Source organism: Phaenicophaeus curvirostris, chromosome 6 (genome assembly GCF_032191515.1).
Source record: "Phaenicophaeus curvirostris isolate KB17595 chromosome 6, BPBGC_Pcur_1.0, whole genome shotgun sequence".
NCBI lineage: Eukaryota > Metazoa > Chordata > Aves > Cuculiformes > Cuculidae > Phaenicophaeus > Phaenicophaeus curvirostris.
In genome coordinates, this window is record NC_091397.1 from 5,089,255 (window position 1) to 5,109,510 (window position 20,256).

General features: G+C 46.5%; 2 protein-coding genes across 3 annotated transcripts in view; one reads left to right on the forward strand and one right to left on the reverse strand.

The window, feature by feature from the left end:
• Positions 1-4,631, forward strand: part of VILL (villin like) — a 37,163-nt gene extending 32,532 nt beyond the window's left edge. Inside the window, exons 18-20 of the mRNA XM_069859236.1 lie at positions 1,817-1,885; positions 2,788-3,042; positions 4,328-4,631. Of these exons, the coding sequence (XP_069715337.1) occupies positions 1,817-1,885; positions 2,788-3,042; positions 4,328-4,441 (438 nt within the window). The 3' untranslated portion in view covers positions 4,442-4,631. The remainder of the gene's footprint in view (positions 1-1,816; positions 1,886-2,787; positions 3,043-4,327) is intronic.
• Positions 4,632-7,953: 3,322 nt separating this feature from the next.
• PLCD1 (phospholipase C delta 1) overlaps positions 7,954-20,256 on the reverse strand; it is a 55,194-nt gene continuing 42,891 nt past the window's right edge. For both annotated transcript variants that reach the window (XM_069859238.1, XM_069859237.1), the window contains exons 9-15: positions 16,699-16,866; positions 15,416-15,572; positions 14,987-15,103; positions 13,090-13,268; positions 12,422-12,554; positions 9,480-9,629; positions 7,954-9,120 (exon numbers count right to left, since the gene is read on the reverse strand). In XM_069859238.1, the coding sequence (XP_069715339.1) occupies positions 9,029-9,120; positions 9,480-9,629; positions 12,422-12,554; positions 13,090-13,268; positions 14,987-15,103; positions 15,416-15,572; positions 16,699-16,866 (996 nt within the window). In that variant the 3' untranslated portion in view covers positions 7,954-9,028. The remainder of the gene's footprint in view (positions 9,121-9,479; positions 9,630-12,421; positions 12,555-13,089; positions 13,269-14,986; positions 15,104-15,415; positions 15,573-16,698; positions 16,867-20,256) is intronic.

Below are 20,256 nucleotides of genomic sequence, written 5' to 3' on the forward strand. Positions count from 1 at the left end.
AAAAGTTGATTTACAAATACCAGCTCTTCGCTGTGTAGAACTGCCAGGGGAGGTTTAGGCTAGACGTTAGGAAAAAATTCGTTACAGAAAGGGTCATTGGGCACTGGAACAGGCTGCCCAGGGAGGTGGTTGAGTCACCTTCCCTGGAGGTGTTTAAGGCACGGGTGGACGAGGTGCTGAGGGATATGGTTTAGTGTTTGATAGGAACGGTTGGACTCGATGATCCGGTGGGTCTCTTCCAACCTGGTTATTCTGTGAAATGGAAACCTGTCCCAGCAGATGCACGAGAAGGTCCTTTCTCTCCTCTTTCAAACACACGGGCTTCAAACCATTTCAGGAGAACAATGTGGAGCAGATTTGCTCATGTGGCCAGTGCAGAAGGCTCCATCATGCACTGTTGGGACCCTGTATCCAGCCCTGGTTGTGCACAACGTGGTTGAACTGAGGAAGCAGCAATGTGCTTGATTCCGTGCAGACCATGCACCAGCCGGTGCAACCAGTGGGAGACTCTGTGCTGTAGCACAGAATGTATTTTGCATAAAGTACAATCCTAGAGGGCCTGTGGTGGTTAATAGAGCTGGAATATCTACTCATAGCAAACATCTAGATGGAAGCAATGCTGCCAGGTTGTGCACATAGATTCCTGCCACCCGATGTCACTGGTGTGCATGGTTTAAGGGGGAAAAAAGGCAGAAGGAGACGGGCAGTTGAGAAAACCTCAGCTACCAGGTGGTGTTTTCCCAGTGCCTTGCCTGGTGGGCTGCCATTTCACAAGCAATCCTGTCTTCTGTTTGCCCAAAGGGCTGTGAGTGAAGTCCTCTGCTGGAGTTTGCAGGTGGGACAGCCAAAGCAATGGCCTGAAAGTCCCCAGGAGACTTCACATTTCAGGAAAATTCATACAGAGGTATTTTATTTGCTGTAGCTGGGTTTACATTGTGTGGTGGTAGAGAGCCTGTCTTGACTATCAGATTTGGACAGATAAGACAGCAACTCCCAGAGTGATGACCCTTAAAACAATGTTAATGCTTAGAACAAAGGTCAAAGCTTGGGGTTTTTTTCCTGAGGAACTGCTGAAAAACAAGGATACTGCTCGTAAAATATGTGTATTCAAAAATACCCCCTGTAGGCAGCTTCCACAACTACAGACAAACAGTCCAAACTGTTGATATCTCAGAAACATCTTGGGGGGGGGTGTTACTTGCTCAGTTTTTGGTCTAAATCTGTTTTCTCTCCAGTCCATGTGTTTTCATTGTTTGTTCTTGTTGGGGAACTTTGTTGGATGATTCTGTAAAGAACTGACATCTCCTGGCTGCTTAGGAAAACACAGTCATGAGCTTTGTCAATATATCCAGTATATTAACTGGTAATACATGGCATCAAATGACAAGAAGTCAGGGAAGGAGACTTTGAAAAAATCTGTTACTTTAACTACATGAATCAGGGAAGGGGAAAAACAGAATATTATTTTATCCCAGATTTTCATGCATTGCAAGATCTATTTAAAACTTAAAAGATCTGAATGCAGCAGTAAATACAATTTCTCTCAATTTGCCTTTTGCTCTCTGAAGTCTTTAAATTTTGTGTTCTCACTTGTTACTGTCCAATTACAAAGGCTCAAGTTAATTTGTTTCTTTGTTTTCAAGCAAAAGCTCAGATTCTGACAGTGTCCTGATTCCAGGAGCTGGGGTTTGCAGGAATCACCTGCTGGCACCTTCATGGGCTTTAAAATACAGATAATCTCCTGACCCCATTAGAGAACAGGAGCATGTACTAGTTAAAAGCAGCCCACGCCTCTTATGAATCTCTTTACTTTTAGGATGGCAAGTCCTATGAGGAGATGAAGAACAGCTTAGGAGATGTATCGGCTATATCCGAGATCAAAGTGGTGAGTTGCTTCTTGACCACATGGGTAGGAAACACCTGGGTTTAAACACCACCATGTCTCATGAAGGAGAGGATATAGTGTTCAGAGCAGGCATGGGACCTCAGGCTGTCAGGATCAGAGCCGTGCTCCTCTGTGGAAAGCAGAGGGAGGTGTGATTAATAACTCATAAATACACCCAGATCTCCTGGGCCTTTTCCAGCCCTGTGAAGAGACATCTGTGGCAGGCGCCTGGCCAGCTGCTTTCTAAACTACATAAGCAAATAAAAGTGTGTGCAGCTAAATGAGTGTGCAGTTAAGCGCTGTACGAATAGTCTGCAGTGCCGTGGCCACAGAGACCCTCGACAAGGCCCCCGGTCAAGAAAAGCACAGCCCGATGGGGATCCTACAAAGCACAGAAAGCACAAGGTCCCAATATTCCCAAATGTGATGGTTGCATGGAATCAGTTCTTTGCTAGGCAGGGGCAAGAAGAAGGCTGGAAGGAAGAGTCAGGGGCATTGAATAAGGAGACGTGGCAAGTTGGGGAGGGATACACAGGTAATTTAGAAGTTTTAGACATAGTAGATACCTAATCTCATCTTCTGTCCTCCTACATGTAACTTCCCCTGCAGCTATCTTGACAAAAATGAGACTACTGTAAGCATCTTCAGTTATTTCCAAGGGCTCTCGTCAGTGCTGTGCTTCTAGCATTCCTAAGATCAAGATGTAACACTGACAGCAGTTCTGGAGTAATGTTTTAGTTTAGACTTTCTCCTTGCAGCTTTGGTTCTCCAAAGCAGCAGACCAAGAGATAGACAATGCCAGGAACAGTCCCCTCAGCCCTGACAGTGAGACGGATTCTGGGATAACTCCAAGTTGCTCTTGCAGAGCTTCTTGTCTTGACATATTTTCTTGGATTTGGCAGGACCTTAACAACATCAGCCTGAACAAGAGAACCCTCAGCACAACCAGCTTGGCTGGTTCAGGTGTGACAAGTTCTTCACCTGAGTATAAATCACACTTCAACCACAGTGACAGCAACAGCTTCAACAACAGCAGCAACTACAACAGCAGCAGCACTTCCTTGGTGCCTAATGGTGAAGGAATTTACTCCCGGGAGGTGCTGATGAACAGGACAGTGGATGAACTTCCAGAAGGCGTGGATCCCACTAAAAAAGAGGTGAGGGCATTGCTGGTTTGATGCCTTTGTATCTTATCCTGGAACTTAGTCATTGGCTAAGTCCTGCTTGAGGCTTAGGGACATGGAAGCTGGACATACAGCTCTCATCAAAAAAATGGAACTTAACATAAGAGAAAATTGCGATAGTTTTACCTTACTTGATGTATTTCTTGGGCTGGGCAAGGTAGTTAAGTAGTTAATTTTCAAACTATTTTATTCTGCTAGACTTGTTTAATTCTGCCACCCAGCCTCTGTCCTTGGAGGGACAGAGAATCAATCTCACAGGGTTCCTATGAGACAAGGTGACGCAGCTGAGAATGAATCATAGAATCATAGAATCACCAGGTTGGAAAAGACCCACAGGATCATCGAGTCCAACCATTCCTATCAATCAGTGAAGCTGAGATTTACATTTTGCTTCGGTTGCAGGTGTTTGTTTTCTTTCAAAACTCCCCCGGAAGCTTGCAATTCAGTAAATCCCATCCAGGGACAGGGAGGAATGCCACCTCTCCTTTTTCTGATCTGCCCAAAGAACAACTGTAGCTGAATCCAAGCAAGGCGAAGGGAGGGACACAGGGGGCTGATTCCCTCTACTTTCTGCCACCCAAGTGTGACCAATGTCTTGCCCTAACAGATCTCCCAGCAAAGGCTGCAGCCAGAGAGCTGATCCACACCTGAGCCAGCAGCTCCAACCCACAGCAATGCCCATGAGCTAATGGCTCAATTTCAGCAGGACTGCACAAGAGTGCTTTCTTCTACCCAAAGTGCCAGGGAAGGCTCAGCCTCCATTTCCCACAGAGTCCTTCTCAGTATCACTGATGAGCCTGCCATCTACAAAATTTTCTGTCTTTGCAGCAATGGGAGTGGATATTTCCAGTGGAATATCTGGCAGAGCTGGGAGGGGAGGTGGGTGAGGGGAAGATGCTTTCACTGTGAATCACTACTTAAGAAACAAACTTTGGCCAGCAGAACTTCTCTGATGAACCATGTCCTGGCTTCAGTATGATTAGCAGGGACCAAATTCTATCCAGCGCATGCTGTCAAAACTAGACCATCCCTTTGGTATGACAGGCTTTTATTCCCCTGGTGCTTTGGGAAACAGGATGAGAATCGGTTGCTAGGACATTCCAATTTGCACCACAAGGACAGGAAGCTGTACAGGAACTGTTGCTCTAGAGTCAGAGGTCATCACTGGCACAGAGAGGAAGGGATGCAGCCATTGGAGGTGTCCCAGCCTCTGCAAAAGCCAAAGCTGACCTCTCCTTCCTCTCTCCTCCCACTGCAGTACTATCTCTCTGATGCCGATTTCCACGATATCTTCGGGAAGTCCAAGGAGGAGTTCTACCAGATGCCCAAATGGAAGCAGCAGAACGAGAAGAAGCAATATGGACTCTTCTGAGACCACGGGGGCTATTTGGCATCCAGGGACTCTGGGACCAACGCTCGCTCTCTTATGAGCTGCAGGGAAGAAGTACAGATGTTTGTTCAATGAACCCAACCCAACATCTCAATCAGGCCCAGCTCCATTGCAGTTATTTCAGCAACCACTGTTGATGGGATGACTCCTTTCTCCCTGCAAACCCTGAACCCAAGGAGGCAAAAAGGTTTTGCAGGAACAACTTTGCAGGATGTTTTTGCCTCTTTTTGACACTTAATTGCTAATTGCCATGAAGACGAGTGTGTGTCACACAAGCATATTGTAGCCTCTTCTTTCCTCTCCCTTTCGCAAACTGCCACGTGCACAATGTCATGATCTTCCTTCATTTGTAAAAGTTTAAAATTAGGCAAGACAAAGGCCACTTGAAGCTGCTATGTAAATTCTGGGTGGGGCAAGGAGGGGGGAGCCCTAGGAGGACAGAGGGGGAGCCTTGAGATCAGAAAAAAAGGTAATGGAGTAGCCAGATGTGTGATGGAGAAGTCCATGAAGTGAGATCAGCCAGTTCAGCCCCTTGTTACCTTGCAAAAAAGCTGCTTGCCAAAGAACAGGGAGGATCAGTTCTGGACTAACATGCATAGACCAGTGGAGTTAAAACAAATGAGAACCTGGCTTGGAGAAAAAAACACTTAGTAGCAACATATTTATTAGCTCACCTATTTCAAGAGGATGGTGAGATTTAGAGCTAGACACAGTTGTTGATTTTGATTGCCAAATAAGACTCGGACTACATTTTTTTAATTCAGACACCTTCTCCAATCTCATCTTGTCTCCCTGAGCACAACCAGCTACAGGGGAATGTAGGAACCCACCTGCCTGCAGATCAGAGGCTTGAGGACTCCACAAGATTTTTGTGTATGATCTGATGCAGAGTGTGTCCTGCTGAAGGTTAATCAGTTTTCCATCTCTGTGATGTCCCTAGGGCTGAGTGTGCTTAGTCCCATCAGGGGTTGCAGTGGGAATTCTGAGATTAAGGGATGCAACTGTAAGCTAAATGAAGAAACATAAGTTTAAGAATCCAAAAGACATGGGTTTGCAGCTTTACCTCATTTCTAACCTATCTGGTTATTCCAAATAAACAGCCAGCAGCAGCATTGTGCCCTCGATCAGCAAGCAGGGCAAGACAGCAGTAGAGAAAAGCTTTGCAGGGCCACAGATCCTTCAAACAGCTGGTTCTTAATGGGATTGGGATTTTTTTTTTTTAAAGAAAGGAACAAACTGAGGATGTGAGGCCCCCTCTGTTCCCAAACACCATGTAGCCAGGACCATTTGTCTCCCTATGCCCATGTACCCTGCTCCTGAAGCCCCCTCATTGCCTACAAATGGGGTACTTGGCTGTTTGCCCTTTGGCCTGACAGCCCACCTCTGCAGCAGGGATGTGGGGATGGAACTGAGAAGCTGCAAGCATCCAGGGGTTGAGGAGTGAAGAGCTCTCACTGAATACCCAGGACCATGCAGCGGTGGTGAAGTGTCACCACCTGGCTGTGCTGGAGGCAGGGACCTCCAGGCAGTGGCATTTTCTGGACAGGTCTTTGTGTTTAAGAATCGGTAATTCCTTCAAATAAGCCACAATCCCATCATTACCTCCATGCTCCTGCCACCAATTCATGCCATTTTTGCTTTAGGATCCAGCCCAAAACACATTGAACCACCCTCCCAAACCCACCCCTGTGCAGAATAAGGTAAGAGTCAAGCAGACACAGATCAGCCAAATTACATGCATGATTGCTCCCGTTGTGTTCACGCTGGATACAATCAGTGCACATTATCCCTGTTTCAGCTTCCATTTCCACTGCTGGAAGTGACAATATTTGCACCACCCCACTGTGGCATGCTCCTGCCAGCCCCCAGGCAACAAATCACACGTGTTCCTCAGTAAAACGCAGCAATGCCACCTATCAGCCATAGAATCATGGAATCATAGAATAATTTAGGTTGGAGAAGACATTTAAGATCATTGAGTCCTAAGACTGCCAAGCCCTCCACTAGACTACATCCCAAAGTGCCACATCTACAAGTAAATCCCATGACTGTGGGATGCAAAAACATGGAAAGCAGCAGAAGTACTGCCAGATTAGGCACATTAGTCTGGTTTGCTACAAATTGCTTTAATTCCAGCTGCCACAGTGCATACCAGCACACATAAGTGGAGCACTCCTGTGTGGGATTTACACATATGGGATCCCACTGCTACTCAGTTGGAAACTCCTGCTTTCCTTGTTTCATGGGGAGAGTTGTTTTTACTCTGTGTCTCTGATGTCTAAAGAAAGCTGCTCACTCACATAGAATCATGGAATCATAGCATTGTCCATCACACTCTAGTTCCATCTCCATCTCGGCTACCTTCCCACTCGACTCTAGTAGTTTTTCCTCAACTGTGCCTACCTGATGAGGAATGGTCTCTCTTCCCGTGGATCTTGTCTACTTTTGTATAAGTACACAACAGGCAGAGGAAACCCTGGGCTCTCTGTGTAGTCCATCCAAGCTCATTTTGGCCTGGGATAGTGTAGTCCTGTCTCCACATCTCTTCCCAGTCCCTGTACCCCTAATTCTCTAGTTCTGGCCACAGCAGGCAATTGAGGGCTGGTTTGGCTCAATAACCCAACTGAAACCTAAGCTTTTGGCACCAAAAAATGCAAATAATTTGTTCACAGCCAACTCAGCAGGCTGATCTAACTCACCCCACGTGAAAGAGGGGCAGGAATGCGTACTGTCAGGCTGCATGGTGCAAGCTCCCTGTGTGGTAGAGGGAAGCCCTCTGCATCCTCATTGATGCTTTTATATCCCATGACTCCTTAAAGCAAAATGCTCAGAGCATCGTGGGAGCAGGGATGGAACTCAGAGTGTCCCTGAGTTGGAGTCAGGGATGCTCCAGCCTTGGCCTTCAAATGTGTCTCCTGATACAACGTGCCCCATCCCAGAGGCAAGCTGAGAGCCCATGTCATAGAATCATAGAATCAACAAGTTGGAAAAGACCCACCGGATCATCAAGTCCAACAGTTCCTATTACTCCAGGACACCCTGTTTCGACTCAGTGGCCTCTGCTGCTCTTGCACTCTTTCAGCCATTGGTTGTTAACTCAATATCAGCCTTTGAGTTGTGGATACAAATTCACATTTGATCTGGCAATGGTTTACAACCTCACACAATATTGTGGTGAAGAGGAAAAAATAAATCAATGCCCAGCAATAATTACTGCAGCATAACAAACTCCAGGTAGGACTAAATAAAACTCCATGGTAGACCAAAGAGTCACTAAATCCAAGCTATTTTGGCCTCAAAAATAGTCAAGCAAGTGAATGGACTGGAATTTGTTTAAAAGGACGTTAATCCCTTCAGTTAACAGTCCATCCTTTCCACTGCCACATATGAAAAACCTCAGAAAGACAAATCCCTTTCAGAAATCAAGCAAGTCTATCTCCAGCTTCATGTGTGTTGCATTCAAGTAAGATGAAGAGGCAAACAGTGACAAGTAATTGGATTTTTCCAGATTTTTTTTACTTTTAATAGTCTAACATATTGTTAGTAACATAGTTGGCGCTTCAAAATATATATTATTTTATTTCAACAATATTCCCTTAGCTCTGTAGTTGTACTTGAAGAAAAATCATCTCTTGCCATAAATACTAGGTTGCTGTTTGTGCTGGGTTACTTCTACAGTGCAACTGGGACCAGGCTAATTTTTACAACTATTTCTACTGCTACTTCCCCTGTGTTATAAAAAATGACATTTTTTGATTTAAAAAAAAAGTTTTCCTGCATTAAAAAAAAAGCCCCACTGTCAGCTGAGTGTATTTCCACTGTCATCGGTAAAAGACATTCTCTGAGGTCCCTTTGATTGGGTTTCAGTTTGGGTTAGAGGGAAATCTGCTGGTCGGCAGCTTCTTTCTCCTTCACAGGACGGGAGCCAGGCTTTGAATGCAAAGCAACCTGGCCGAGAGCCAGGTACACAGGCAGAGTAGTGTTCATGTATTTTTTATTATCATACAAAAGGAAAGCCGAGTTATATAACACGGGCCTCTGTAGTGCAGCTTTCTGTTTTAATCTGTAAGAGATAAAGGAAGAATTCTGTCCGCATTTAAGACTTCATATGGTGGAAGATGTCTGACATCTGAAGTTGCAAGAGGCAGCTGGCACCTGGCCACCCATTTCGGTGGTGGAGTGGGTTTTTTTCTTGCCCAGATGTTGGGTGTTTCTCCAGATTTCGGACTGAACTCAGCCCAAGTGCTGTACTTTGCTAAAAAGGTGTCCCTTTCCTCTGGCTAAAAGCAGAATTTTAAAAAATCACACTAAAAAAGTGAACTAAAAACACAGCTGGATTGGTCAAACAGGTACAAAAGGATTAAACTCAACAGCAGCATCAGGATGTTTCCAGCACGCAGAATGGAGAAGGTGGATGGCTGTTTCTCACCAGGGGTCATACAGGGCACCGTGTGCTGCTCCGAAGAAAGCACTGGGCATTTACCAGGACCCTGACATTGGCAGACTTCGCACGCTGAATTCCTTCTAGGTCTGTCACGAGGTTCACTGTGCCCTGAAAGAGCTGAGCTGCTAATCACAGTCCTGGATATTGACGTACACAAAGAGAGTGGAGGAAGAGTATGGGTCTCCATTCTTGGTCAGAAGGTGGATGTGGCGGTAACCTGGAAACACAGACACAGATGGAAAGTGGCCTTTTGTCCAGTTGCAAAACTTTTTGCTGACATTTCCTAAGACCCTGCAAAAAACAACTCCCTCTCTCAGAACATTTTGCCCCCAGTACCACACAAGACAGGAGGGTCTTGAGGCATGGCTTTGAGCATCAGTAATGCTCAAATGATCTGTGGCCAAGATCACTGGTAACAAGGGGATCCCTTCCCAATAAACCATTTATCATCTTGTCCATCCCCCAGAGAGAGGACCTGTTCTGATCCAAGGTGAGACAGATCTGCACCTCTCCTCTAGGACAATGAAGCCTCCCAAAGGGCTTACTGGTTGTGAGGATAAGGGAGTAAAACCTTACCTTGCTTCAGACTAGTGAAGGGAAGGGTGTACTGTCCAATGAAGTCATTTTTGGTTGACATGTCAAAGTCTTCCACCACAAACCGGACCAGAGCAAGCGTGGGGATCTCTATGTCAAATGTAAACTCTTCATCCCATTTTGGGTTAAAGCCTGGGCAATACAGACAATGATGGAGGTCAGAGCTGCTCACAAACAATGAAAGAAATACGAGATGCTCACAAGCAAGGATGGAGCTCAGAGATGCTTGCAAATGGATGGAGACTCTGCCTGTCAACCTAATCTGACCCAGAACAAAGGTTTAAGGAGATGCTGAGACCATTGTTCCCAGTTCTGACACTGATTTGCTACCTGCTATTAATAAACTATTCAGCTTACGCTGCTCACTGCAGACCTCAGCACCATGGTCCCAGAAGGCAGAGAGAAGCAAGAGAGAGGTGAACTCAGCTCTGCTCCACAGGCTGTTGCTGGCTGATACTTGGATGTCTTGGTTGCATTGGACCAGCTGCAAGTTTTCACAGTCCAAAACCAGGGAGGAGCAGAGGAGAGAGCTGTGCCTTCGCGTTGTGACAACCTTCTGTGGCCTTAAGCCTCACTGAGTGGTCAAGGTACACCTATCTGTCACCACTCTGTGCTTCAGTTTGCTGCTCTGCAGGGAAGGTTAACAAGGAATGTCTGATGACAAAAAGCATCATCAGGTCTGTGGACAAAATGTTTTACGTCTCCCTGTATAAAAGCAGCATCTGAGACAGTCAAACCAGCCCCACTTCTGTTGTAGACAAGGATGTTGTGATCTGGACTCGCAAAGCAAACAAAACCAAAATCGTTGCACCAGATGAGAGATGAAGAGCAAGCTTTCTACCCAGGGCATGGCAGGTGCTCTCTGTAGTTTCAATAAACCACTCCCCAGAAACAAACAGGAGGAAAGAACATCCTGTTTGAAACTCTGCTGCCACCAGCCCTGCCTGTGCAGGGTAGAAGCCCCAGGACAGCAAAATGTCAGCTGGAGCCTGCTGGTCATGGAGGATTTATGGACAGTTCAGCAGGAGGTAGGGATCTTTCAGCTGGCCCTGGAAGTGCTGAGATGGGCCTGTGGACTGTGCCATCATGAATTATCTGAGTTGGGTTGGTGTACTTTCTTTTGGACTTTCACACGATTAAACCAACTGGGCTGTTCAGATAACACATATCTTCTCCTTCACCCTTGGGAATAAAGACAGTGTTGCTGAGTCATGGGAGCAGAAATCATCAAAATGAGGGAAAGTCATTGGCCCTAGGATGGTAGGTTTCACAGTACTGGTTATCTGGGGGGGAATTCCAATCCATCTCAGAGCCATTGTGAGTTGCTCACAGCTTCTCAGCCAGCAGGTTCCCACTGCCTCTCAAGCTCCACAACTGCACTGCTGGGACCTGATCTGCACCCACAGCCCCTGCTTTAGTCCCACCAACATCAAACCAGGTGAAGTGCCAAAGCATGGTAATACATAGAATCACAGAATCCTAGAATAGTTCGGGTTGGAAGGGACCTTAAAGATCACCCAGCTCCACCCTCCCTGCCATGGGCAGGGACACCTTCCACTGGATCAGGTTGCTCAGAGTCTCATCCAGCCTGGCCTTGAACCCCTCCAGGGACGGGACATCCAGAACTTCTTTGGGCAACCTGTGCCAGTACCTCACTACTCTCATAGGGAAAAATTTACTCCTAATACCTAATGTAAATCTCCCCTCTTGCAGCTTAAAACTGTTCCCTCTCATCCCATCCCTGCACTCCCTGATGCATGTATGTATTTGTAGCTGTGTGTTTGTCAGCAGGAGGGTGACACCTGGTTTCTCAGACTCCTACTGCCTTGTTACTCCCACAGGAGAGGGCTGACCTTGCCCTCTGCAAACTCAGAAGGCCACAATATTCAGACCCTCACTGCACACAGGGAAAGCGCAGCCCTGTTTGACCGATGGAAAATGGTCCATGGGGAGGTGAAACATCTGACATCAGTGCTGGGTAAGGCTGGAGCCAGGCTCTTTGGAGCTGGAGGTTTATAGCTTTTATCCCTCTTTTGTAACGTTACTGTGATGTGCATTAATTTAGCACCAGTGCCATTTTGGCTGAGAGAAAGAGCAGATGCAGTGTCCCTAACTTGTGAGGAGACTCTGAGCTACAGGAAGTGTTTTGCTTTCAAAAAGATTGTGTTACTTCTGAGAAGAGGCTGAGAGGTTGACGTATTCAGCCTGGAGAACACTAAGGTGCTTACTACTGCCACCTCCCACTACCTTCTTACAAAGAGAAGGCTTTTACAGGTTGCACAGTAAAAGCACAAAGCATAACAGGCACAAACTGCAACAGGGGGACTTCTGGTTAAGAACAGGGACATCTTATTTCATCATGTCAAAGACTGCATCACTTGAGAGAGCCCAGAGAGCCTGGGAATCTCCACATTTTGAGATATTCAAAATTCAACTGAGAATCTTGAGTTAACGTTGAGGTTGGTCCTGCTTTGGGCAGGGGCTGGGACAGTCAGCTCCGAAGTCCCTTGCAACCTCAATCTTTTGTGAGTTTGTGACACTTCACAAGAAGGCTTCTCTGGGAAGATTTTGGTAGGGACTGTGCATCCCAGGTCAAGTCCAACTGCCAGGATATAAAGATCATTTCCAGCTCTCTAGCTTTGCAGATTTGCAGCCAACCTCAAAACAACTCATATGGCTGATGTTTTCCAGGGAATTTCTGTCTCAAAACATCTGAGAGAGTAAAGAGCTTCCAAAAGTAATTCTCCATAAGGACACCAGTCCGTGGGGCTAATTCATGCCACCGAGAGTCTACTACCAGGGTCCCTACACCAAGAGGCATCTCACACATCTGCTTAGCGTGGCAGGCTTGGCAAGGAACGCAGCTACACGAAACCACAGGGCTACTGCCCCAAGGGAGCACAGCACGGAATGATGCCCCTTACCATTGTTTTCAATGACTTTGGTCTGCTTCTTATTGTTATCCTGTTGGACACCATGGATCTCTATTGTTACTTTAGGATCAACAATGGAGTTTTTGCTTTTGTTCACCTTGGGCAGCTGCTGACCAGAGATGATCTGTGGAGGAAACATAAGAAGAGGTCAGGACATCATTAGGAAGTGGCGCTTCTTGGCAAACTTCCCTCTCCTTTTACAGGCATGCAGGACCTGTTGTCACAAGCTGGCGTTGGTCTTTCAGAGCCAGCGCTGTGACATCCTTCAGAGGAATTTGTCATAAGCTAAAGCACCTAATGAATATTGCTTCAGCCCAGCCAGCTGGCTAGGGGGCAGGCAACTCTTCTAACTGTCCCCAAAGTGATCAGATGATACTTGGAAACAACAGTGGTGACTGTTGACTGCAAGTGTGCCTGTGAGCTTCTGTAACAACAGTGAATATTGCCTTTAACCTCTCCTTTTGCTGAATATTAAACATGTGAGTGGGTCTCTGGAGGATGAAAGCCCACGCAGGACTGAAGCAGAGATCCCAGCAGTGGAAGATGAGTAGGGGTAGGATAACATTGCCCAGGTGCAACCAGGAGAAGGAGAAGGTGCAGCCTACAAGCCCCCCCTGAAGGTGGATGCTACTGAGACATTTTCCAACTTCTATTCTTACTTTAAGCAGAAGCTTCTTCTTTGTCCCCCATGTTCCTTCTGTGATGGATTTTGGATTGAATTTGGTTTGCTCATCCCGGAGGAATTCCGGCTTTAAGACATACCCAGAAAACCCATTGTCCTGGAACCGGCCCTGGTAGACATCCATTTCTGTGCCTGCTGTCTGGAAATTTAGGGCAACTGCAACATAAATCAATAAATTCAGTCACTTTCAGATAAATCAATGGGAGTCTTTTTACACTAATCCTGTCCACATTAAATTACACTTCATGGACATAAACATTGGCTTCTTCATGCTTCAAAGAGCAGTGATAAACTCTGACCCACACAGTCTGCTATCCCATAGGATTTCTTACATTCAGAGACATTAGAGACAGCAGGAGCCATTACAGCCATCTCAGCTGTCCTGCCACCTGCCACAGGGTCAAAAGGTGTCTTGCACTGAACTTCAGTCACCTGCTTGAGCAACTGCATCATTTAGATAAACCTATTCATTTCTATGCTGGAGGATTTTTCTCCTGCAGTGAAGCCAGCAAATCCTTCTCAGATTGTTTCTCAGCTAGTTAGCCTCATTATAAAACTTCCTTTCCAGCCCAGATATGCCTGTTCCCATTTGCCACCCTGAGCAGCATTGATGCCTCTGTTGGTTAGACTAGAAAGCTCCTTGCTGTCTGAACTCCTCACGCACAAGTACAGAAGCTGTCATTGAATCATCTATTTATTGTTACCTAGCCAAAATAGATCAAGCCTCACTGGTGTCCTAACATCAGACGGATTTCCTGTATTCTTTCCAATTTGCCACTGTCTTTTGAAAAGCATTGATGTCAAATCTGGAAGCAATCTCTGTGAAGAATCTCATAATACCACATAGGGAGCACACAGGGATTCCAGTGCCTGCTCAGTACTCCATTGATTTCTCAAGGGTGATGCTAACCTGTTTAGCAACTTCTAAGACAGCTCTAGGACAAACAGCAATTTATCCTAGTCCTGGGTCCTACATACCTTGTAATACTTGAAGGCCAAAACCATTTTAAGGCACTCCCCTGTTTTTCTACCTGCAAGACTTTAATAACTGCAATATAATGGTTTTACAGGGAGCTGCAAGTACCAAAATATTGAATCCAGGTCAGATATGGCATGTATGTCTGGCCTCTGCATACGCTGAGGGACCTACCATTGCCTCCCAGGGATATTTCTGAGGTCGGACTCAACGCAGCGGAGACAGACCCAGGAGTGATACCTGTGTCCTCACAAAGACTGTAGGGTCCAGTGAGTTCACATCCAGCCCAAATCAGGTCCACACAGCTAAGGACCAGGGAGCCCTGTATCTGTAGCTTCTCTTGTCTGGCTAAGCCAGATAGGCACAACTGGGATATCTCCAACATCTAGCATCACCAAGAGAGCCATCACCAGCCTGGTGCACCAGGCTTCCTGGATGAAAACTACAACATAATTTACTTATGCTCTGCACCCTTGTTTTTATCAAATCTCTGAGACATCAATATACCACCAAGGCCTTGGCTCTTACAGTTATGGCCTTGCTCTAGGGCTTGAGAGATCCGAGTTTGATTTCCTTCTCTGTCAGAGACTTAAGCACTCTTCAGTAACTGACTCCTCCTTTGTTAAATGGCAAAATCTCTCCTTCCAGTGAAATTGCAAGCATGTGCACATTAATGTTGCAGGAAAGGCTCTCCTAATGGTTTTGAGGTGGCCGAGAAAATGAACTATGAAAAATTATTCAGCATTGGCTGAACAACTGATGTCTCCCAGTGGCCACTGAGCCTCTCTGCCTGCAAATGGCTTGCGATCACACATCTACGTCAGCGGAAACCTCACCACAGCAAGGTCATAGGTGACCCCGCCAGGCTAAACCTCTCTGACCTTCCAGTTGCACCCACCAATCTGGCAGCCAACGTTCCACAAGTCGATGGGGTTGTAATTAGAAGAATCTGTCCTCCAGCCTGCAGGGTAGGTCCGGCTCAGGTGCCTGATGTTGTGATGAATAAAACTGGTTCCTAAAAAAGAAGAAAAAAATGGCCCTTTCAGTAATGGCAGCTACTTGTATCTCTTCTTGATTGTGCTGTATATACAGGTTTCCCACCTAGCATGCCTGGCTGAATTTGAACCACCTGTATAGAATGCCCTTCTTGGTAACAGCCTCTACAATATTAAGTTATTCCCAATGTTTTGCCATGGCATGCATGGTCAAAGGGATAATAATCCATGTCCTTCAGGATGCCTTTCCCTCATACTCATCCACCACTACCTGACACTCTATGTGGGGCAGGAACAGAGGAAGGGCTTTTGTTAGGGCACAACACACATACCTGACTCCTGGGCTAGTTTCAGAGCTTTGCTCTCTGAGAACGATGACATCTCATAGAAAGCTCGAGGATGGCTGGGGTCCTCAAAGCCATTGAAATGGACACTCTTGCAGTAGACAACTGTGTCTGACAGCTCCTTGGCCAGCTTCAACGTGTCACTCTAAAAGCAGGAGAGGAAGAGATCTGTGGGGAGTTTCTGCAGTCATGCTCAAAAGTAATAATCATGTTTTGTCTTGGACCCCTGGGGCTACTCTTCTTCACCATCCTCACATGAAAAGGTTGCACACTACCAACACGCAGGGGCACCCCTACACAGAGAGAGGGTGGACAAAGGGCGAATTGCCCCTGTCATGTCCCTCTCCTTGCACTGAGAGCACTAATCCCTCCTCTCAGAGCACCAGTGTCCTCTCAGGTCCATCTTGGCCTGTCCAATGATATCACTGACTGCCAAGCATATTTCACCTGGGCTGTCCCTCCTTTGCATTTATTTGTGTGAATAAATGACCTCATTATGTGAATGAATATTTCAGCTTGCTATCACAGCTCACCAGTGGTTAGGGCTACAAACACGGGAACAACCCATTCAGCCCTTATTGGTGAGCTGAGAGTATTTCACACAACAGATGCTTATCTGTCCCAGCATCCTTGTGTGATGCCCTCCAGATGGATTCTCTCTCTGATGGTGGGATAACCTCTCTGCTGCTTTCTGCGTGATCACTTGTATTTCAGCATCAATGGCTGTCTCCATTTGCTAAACTTTACAACTGACCCTTAGCAGCAAGTTTTCCACGCTGCCCTGGTCCCAAACATGCAAACCTGGAAATAAGGGGAAGGAAAAGAAGTTTTGGTGTCCAAAGAGCTTGGGATCTTTTCTCCCTCTTTTTAAGGAAAGAGATCAACCTTTGTGCTTAGCTGGCTTTGCAAGATCTCTGTTTACACCTGGGGCAAAGATCATGAGCTGAACAAGGATAGGGATCCTTAGCTCCATTGATTTCAACAGTTTACCCTCACATAACCCCAGCTGAGTAACTGAAACCACACTAAAAGCTATCTTAGCTGGGAACATATTAAAAGTATATTTCAGTTGCTTTTCTTTTTATTTCTTAACGTGTTACAAAACCCACCTAGAAAGTGATTTCCCAGCAGGAATCATGGGATAGGCTATCAAGATGGGATCTCCTGATGCAGGACTTCAGAGCCTTCTGCAACATGTGAAGATCTTGTTTATAGCTTTTCTGCCTCTCCAGGTCTGCCCTTTTTAAGGACTCGTTACTTCTTTTACTTACCTTCCCCTTCTGCTCTACCTCAGTCTTTACAGACTCATCTTCCATTTCAGCTGCTTCATCTTCATCAGAGACATCCTCAGCCTCCAGGTTGTTATTCCCATTTGTTCCGGTGGGGTCCTCCTGCCTGCTCAACTTCTTGCCTTTCACAAGGATCTTCCCTTTCAATTGCTGCACAAGGAAAAGCGGACAAAACATCTGGTGATTAGAAAAGACTAATCATCACCATGCCTACTAAACCACACCCCAAAGCGCCACATCTACATGTTTTTTGAACATCACCAGGGGTGGAGATCCCACCACTTCCCTGGGCAGCCTGTTCCAATGCTTCACCACTCTTTTAGTAAAGAAATGTTTCCTGATGCCCAATCTAAACCTCCCCTGGTGCAACTTGAGGCTGTTTCCTCTCATCTTACAAGTCTTACGAGGAGCAACTGAGAGAGCTGGGGTTGTTTAGCCTGGAGAAGAGGAGGCTGAGGGGAGACCTCATTGCTCTCTACAACTACCTGAAAGGATGTTGTGGAGAGGAGGGAGCTGGCCTCTTCTCCCAAGGGACAGGGGACAGGACGAGAGGGAATGGCCTCAAGCTCCGCCAGAGGAGGTTCAGGCTTGACATAAGGAAAAAATTCTTCACTGAAAGGGTCATTGGGCACTGGAACAGGCTGCCCAGGGAGGTGGTTGACTCGCCTTCACTGGAGGTGTTTAAGGCACGGGTGGACGAGGTACTGAGGGGCATGGTTTAGAGATTGATGGGAATGGTTGGACTCAATGATCCGGTGGGTCTCTTCCAACCTGGTGATTCTATGATTCTATGATCTTATCACTTGTTACTTGGGAGAAGAGATCAGCACCCACCTCACTACCACCTCCTTTTAGGTAGCTGTAGAAAGAAATAAGATCACCCCTCTATTATCCATAGATACAGGTAAAAATATCGCTGTGCTTTTCCACTGAAGCCTTGCTCTGACCTCAAGCTGAAAGTCTGAAAACCCCACTGATTCCTCTCTGATAAGGAATCTACCCCAGCTTCTGCAACATATGGTTATGAACACATGCACAACTTATGAAACAGTATGAGAATCATACAGGGACTGCAGCAGTGCAGCTCTCTGCTCCCCTAGATGTTTTAATTGGGAAAGAGGTCCATTAAGTTCTGGGCAGGTGCCTCACACACTGCAGACATAGGATTTTAATATGCAAAGGATCTTGCAGGTGAAACCCTAGGGTGCTGACAGCCTAAGGAATAGTTCCCAGACCCTTCTCAAAGATACCTCCCCTTCTGAAAAAAGCTCCTGCTCTGACTGGTGCTGTGGTACAGCAATGATCATAACCAGCAGCATGTGCCAATGTAACACAGCTGGCTGCTAAGCTAATCCAAGGAGCACATTTCTTGTGCTGAATCAACTCTCTGCAGCCTCTTTCATGGTCTTCGAATAAAACCCTCAGGTCAAGGAACCCACCAACAGTGCATGGTAGCTCACAGACTATGATACCACTGATGTATCTCTCCTGTGCAAGATCTGACTATGAGAGGAAAGCTGAAGCCTGGAGAGGGCTGACTTTGAGCCCAAGCAAGGGAGCAGCAATGCTGGCAGCAGGGAGCGGTACTGAGAAGAGGGATTGCTTGGATGTGAGTGGGTTATGCATTAAAAGCAGGAGCACCCCACAAATCCTGCAGCTTCCAGTAAAGTCAGTAGGAGATTTGCTGTTACCTGGGTGTGACACTCCTGGCTTTGGAGAGCGCTAGTTACTCTAACAAAATGCAATCTCAGAATTAGCCAATACAACCCCTCAGTCTTCAAAGCACAGAACCATAGAATGGTTTGGGTTGGAAAGGACCTTAAGGATCATCCAGTTCCAACCCCCTGCCAAGGGTAGGGATACATCCCACTGGATCACGTTTCTCAAAGCCTCATGTTCTTTCCTCAGCAACACCCTATGTTTGCCCTTTCCACCACAGCAAAAGCAACCACCATTCTCAAATGACAGGACTGTGCAAAACCAAGGATCTTTTATAAAGCAACACAGGCATTTTCAAAGAATTCCCCTTTTGTGGGTGCAAGCAAATTGCATCACCCCTTTTACAGAGACCAGCCCAACTCCTCACCACTTGGCTAAGCCATGGATAAAGCTTGATTTGAGCTGAAATTTGACACTGGCACCTCAGGCAGCAGCCAAGAGCATTTCTCTTCAGCTACCACAAACGATCTGTTTACACTGGGGCACTTTCCCTGTCACTTAAGAGCTGCCCGAAGCCATCTGGGAGGAGTGTACCAGTTACCCTTTGGGAATAGAAGGCCCAAAGGATCAGTTAGAGCATAGCAGTATTCTCCTCCCTGTCCCCAGACCATCCTCCCAGCCCCTCATTCTTCTTCCAGGCAGAGCTGTGACCTGCTTCTTCATGTCCGTGACTGGCAGACCAGAGAGCTTATCTTCAAGAGTCTCTTTTCACTCTGCTGCTCACATGCCCCTAGCCACCATCCTGCCCTGAAGATCCAGCTCTTCCCTGTCCTTCAACTATACTCACTGGCAGCAGGTGAAATCCCATTCTGTGCGAGTCTTTCAGCTCCAGTGAATGCTTTGAATGGAAGATCCTGGAGGCATTGCACTGGGGACAGTGAGGAGGGGCTTAGAGAAGCCCCTCTTGTCCTTCTCAGGCTGCAGATAGCATCCTCCTGTATAATATAACAAGAAACTTTACCACCTCAGCTCACAGCTCAACAGCAGAGAACCAGGGATAAGATATTCAGGGCAGATTGTTTGATTCCTTATTTCCAGTAGGGCTACTAGCCCTTTTTAAATTTCTCCAGCTCAGGACAGCTTGTCCAGCAAGTGGGAGGTGTAATTTCTGTCACAGAGCCATCCTAGATGGCTGAATAACATCAGCAGTGAAGGCACAGCAAGGCAGCCTCCACCTTGTCCCCTCATCGTACCTCATACCAGGGCTGCTACGGTGGGTCCTCAGTTGTGCTGTTATCCTGTATAGACTATGGTTACACTCGGAAACCTTGGATGTGCTGCTTATGCTTCCCACGGGCACAAAGACACTGATCGTTGATCAACAAGACTCTCCATAGGGCGATTATGGTGGTACCCTTTGAGCTTGAAATCTAAGAAAATGTCTCTCTTCTGGAGTCTCGTTGCCTTGCAGAGATTTACTATCCTCCTGTGCAGGTGACTTCCATTGTGCCTACAAGGCAGAGCAATCTGTGTGCCACCTAACTCCAGGAGAGATGCATTAGCTTATTGGTCCACAGCAAGATTCACCTCAAACCAGAGCACTTTCATCTCCCTTTCCCTCAGAAAGTGCTGCTCTGTAGTAGCATTGCACTGAATCCACCCTGCAGAAGCTGCCAGTCGCAAACATTTACTTCCTTCACTTAATATGTGTGCCAGGAAGCAAAGTCTTAACTTTGAGTACCTATATTCTTTAGCAAGGTTTTAAATAAGCTAATACACACAGACACAAACACATGCATTCACTTGTTCCATCACTCTTGGTTCCCCTTCATATGATATTAAGTATTTCTAGCCTGAGGCAAAAGACACTCAGCTCATCAG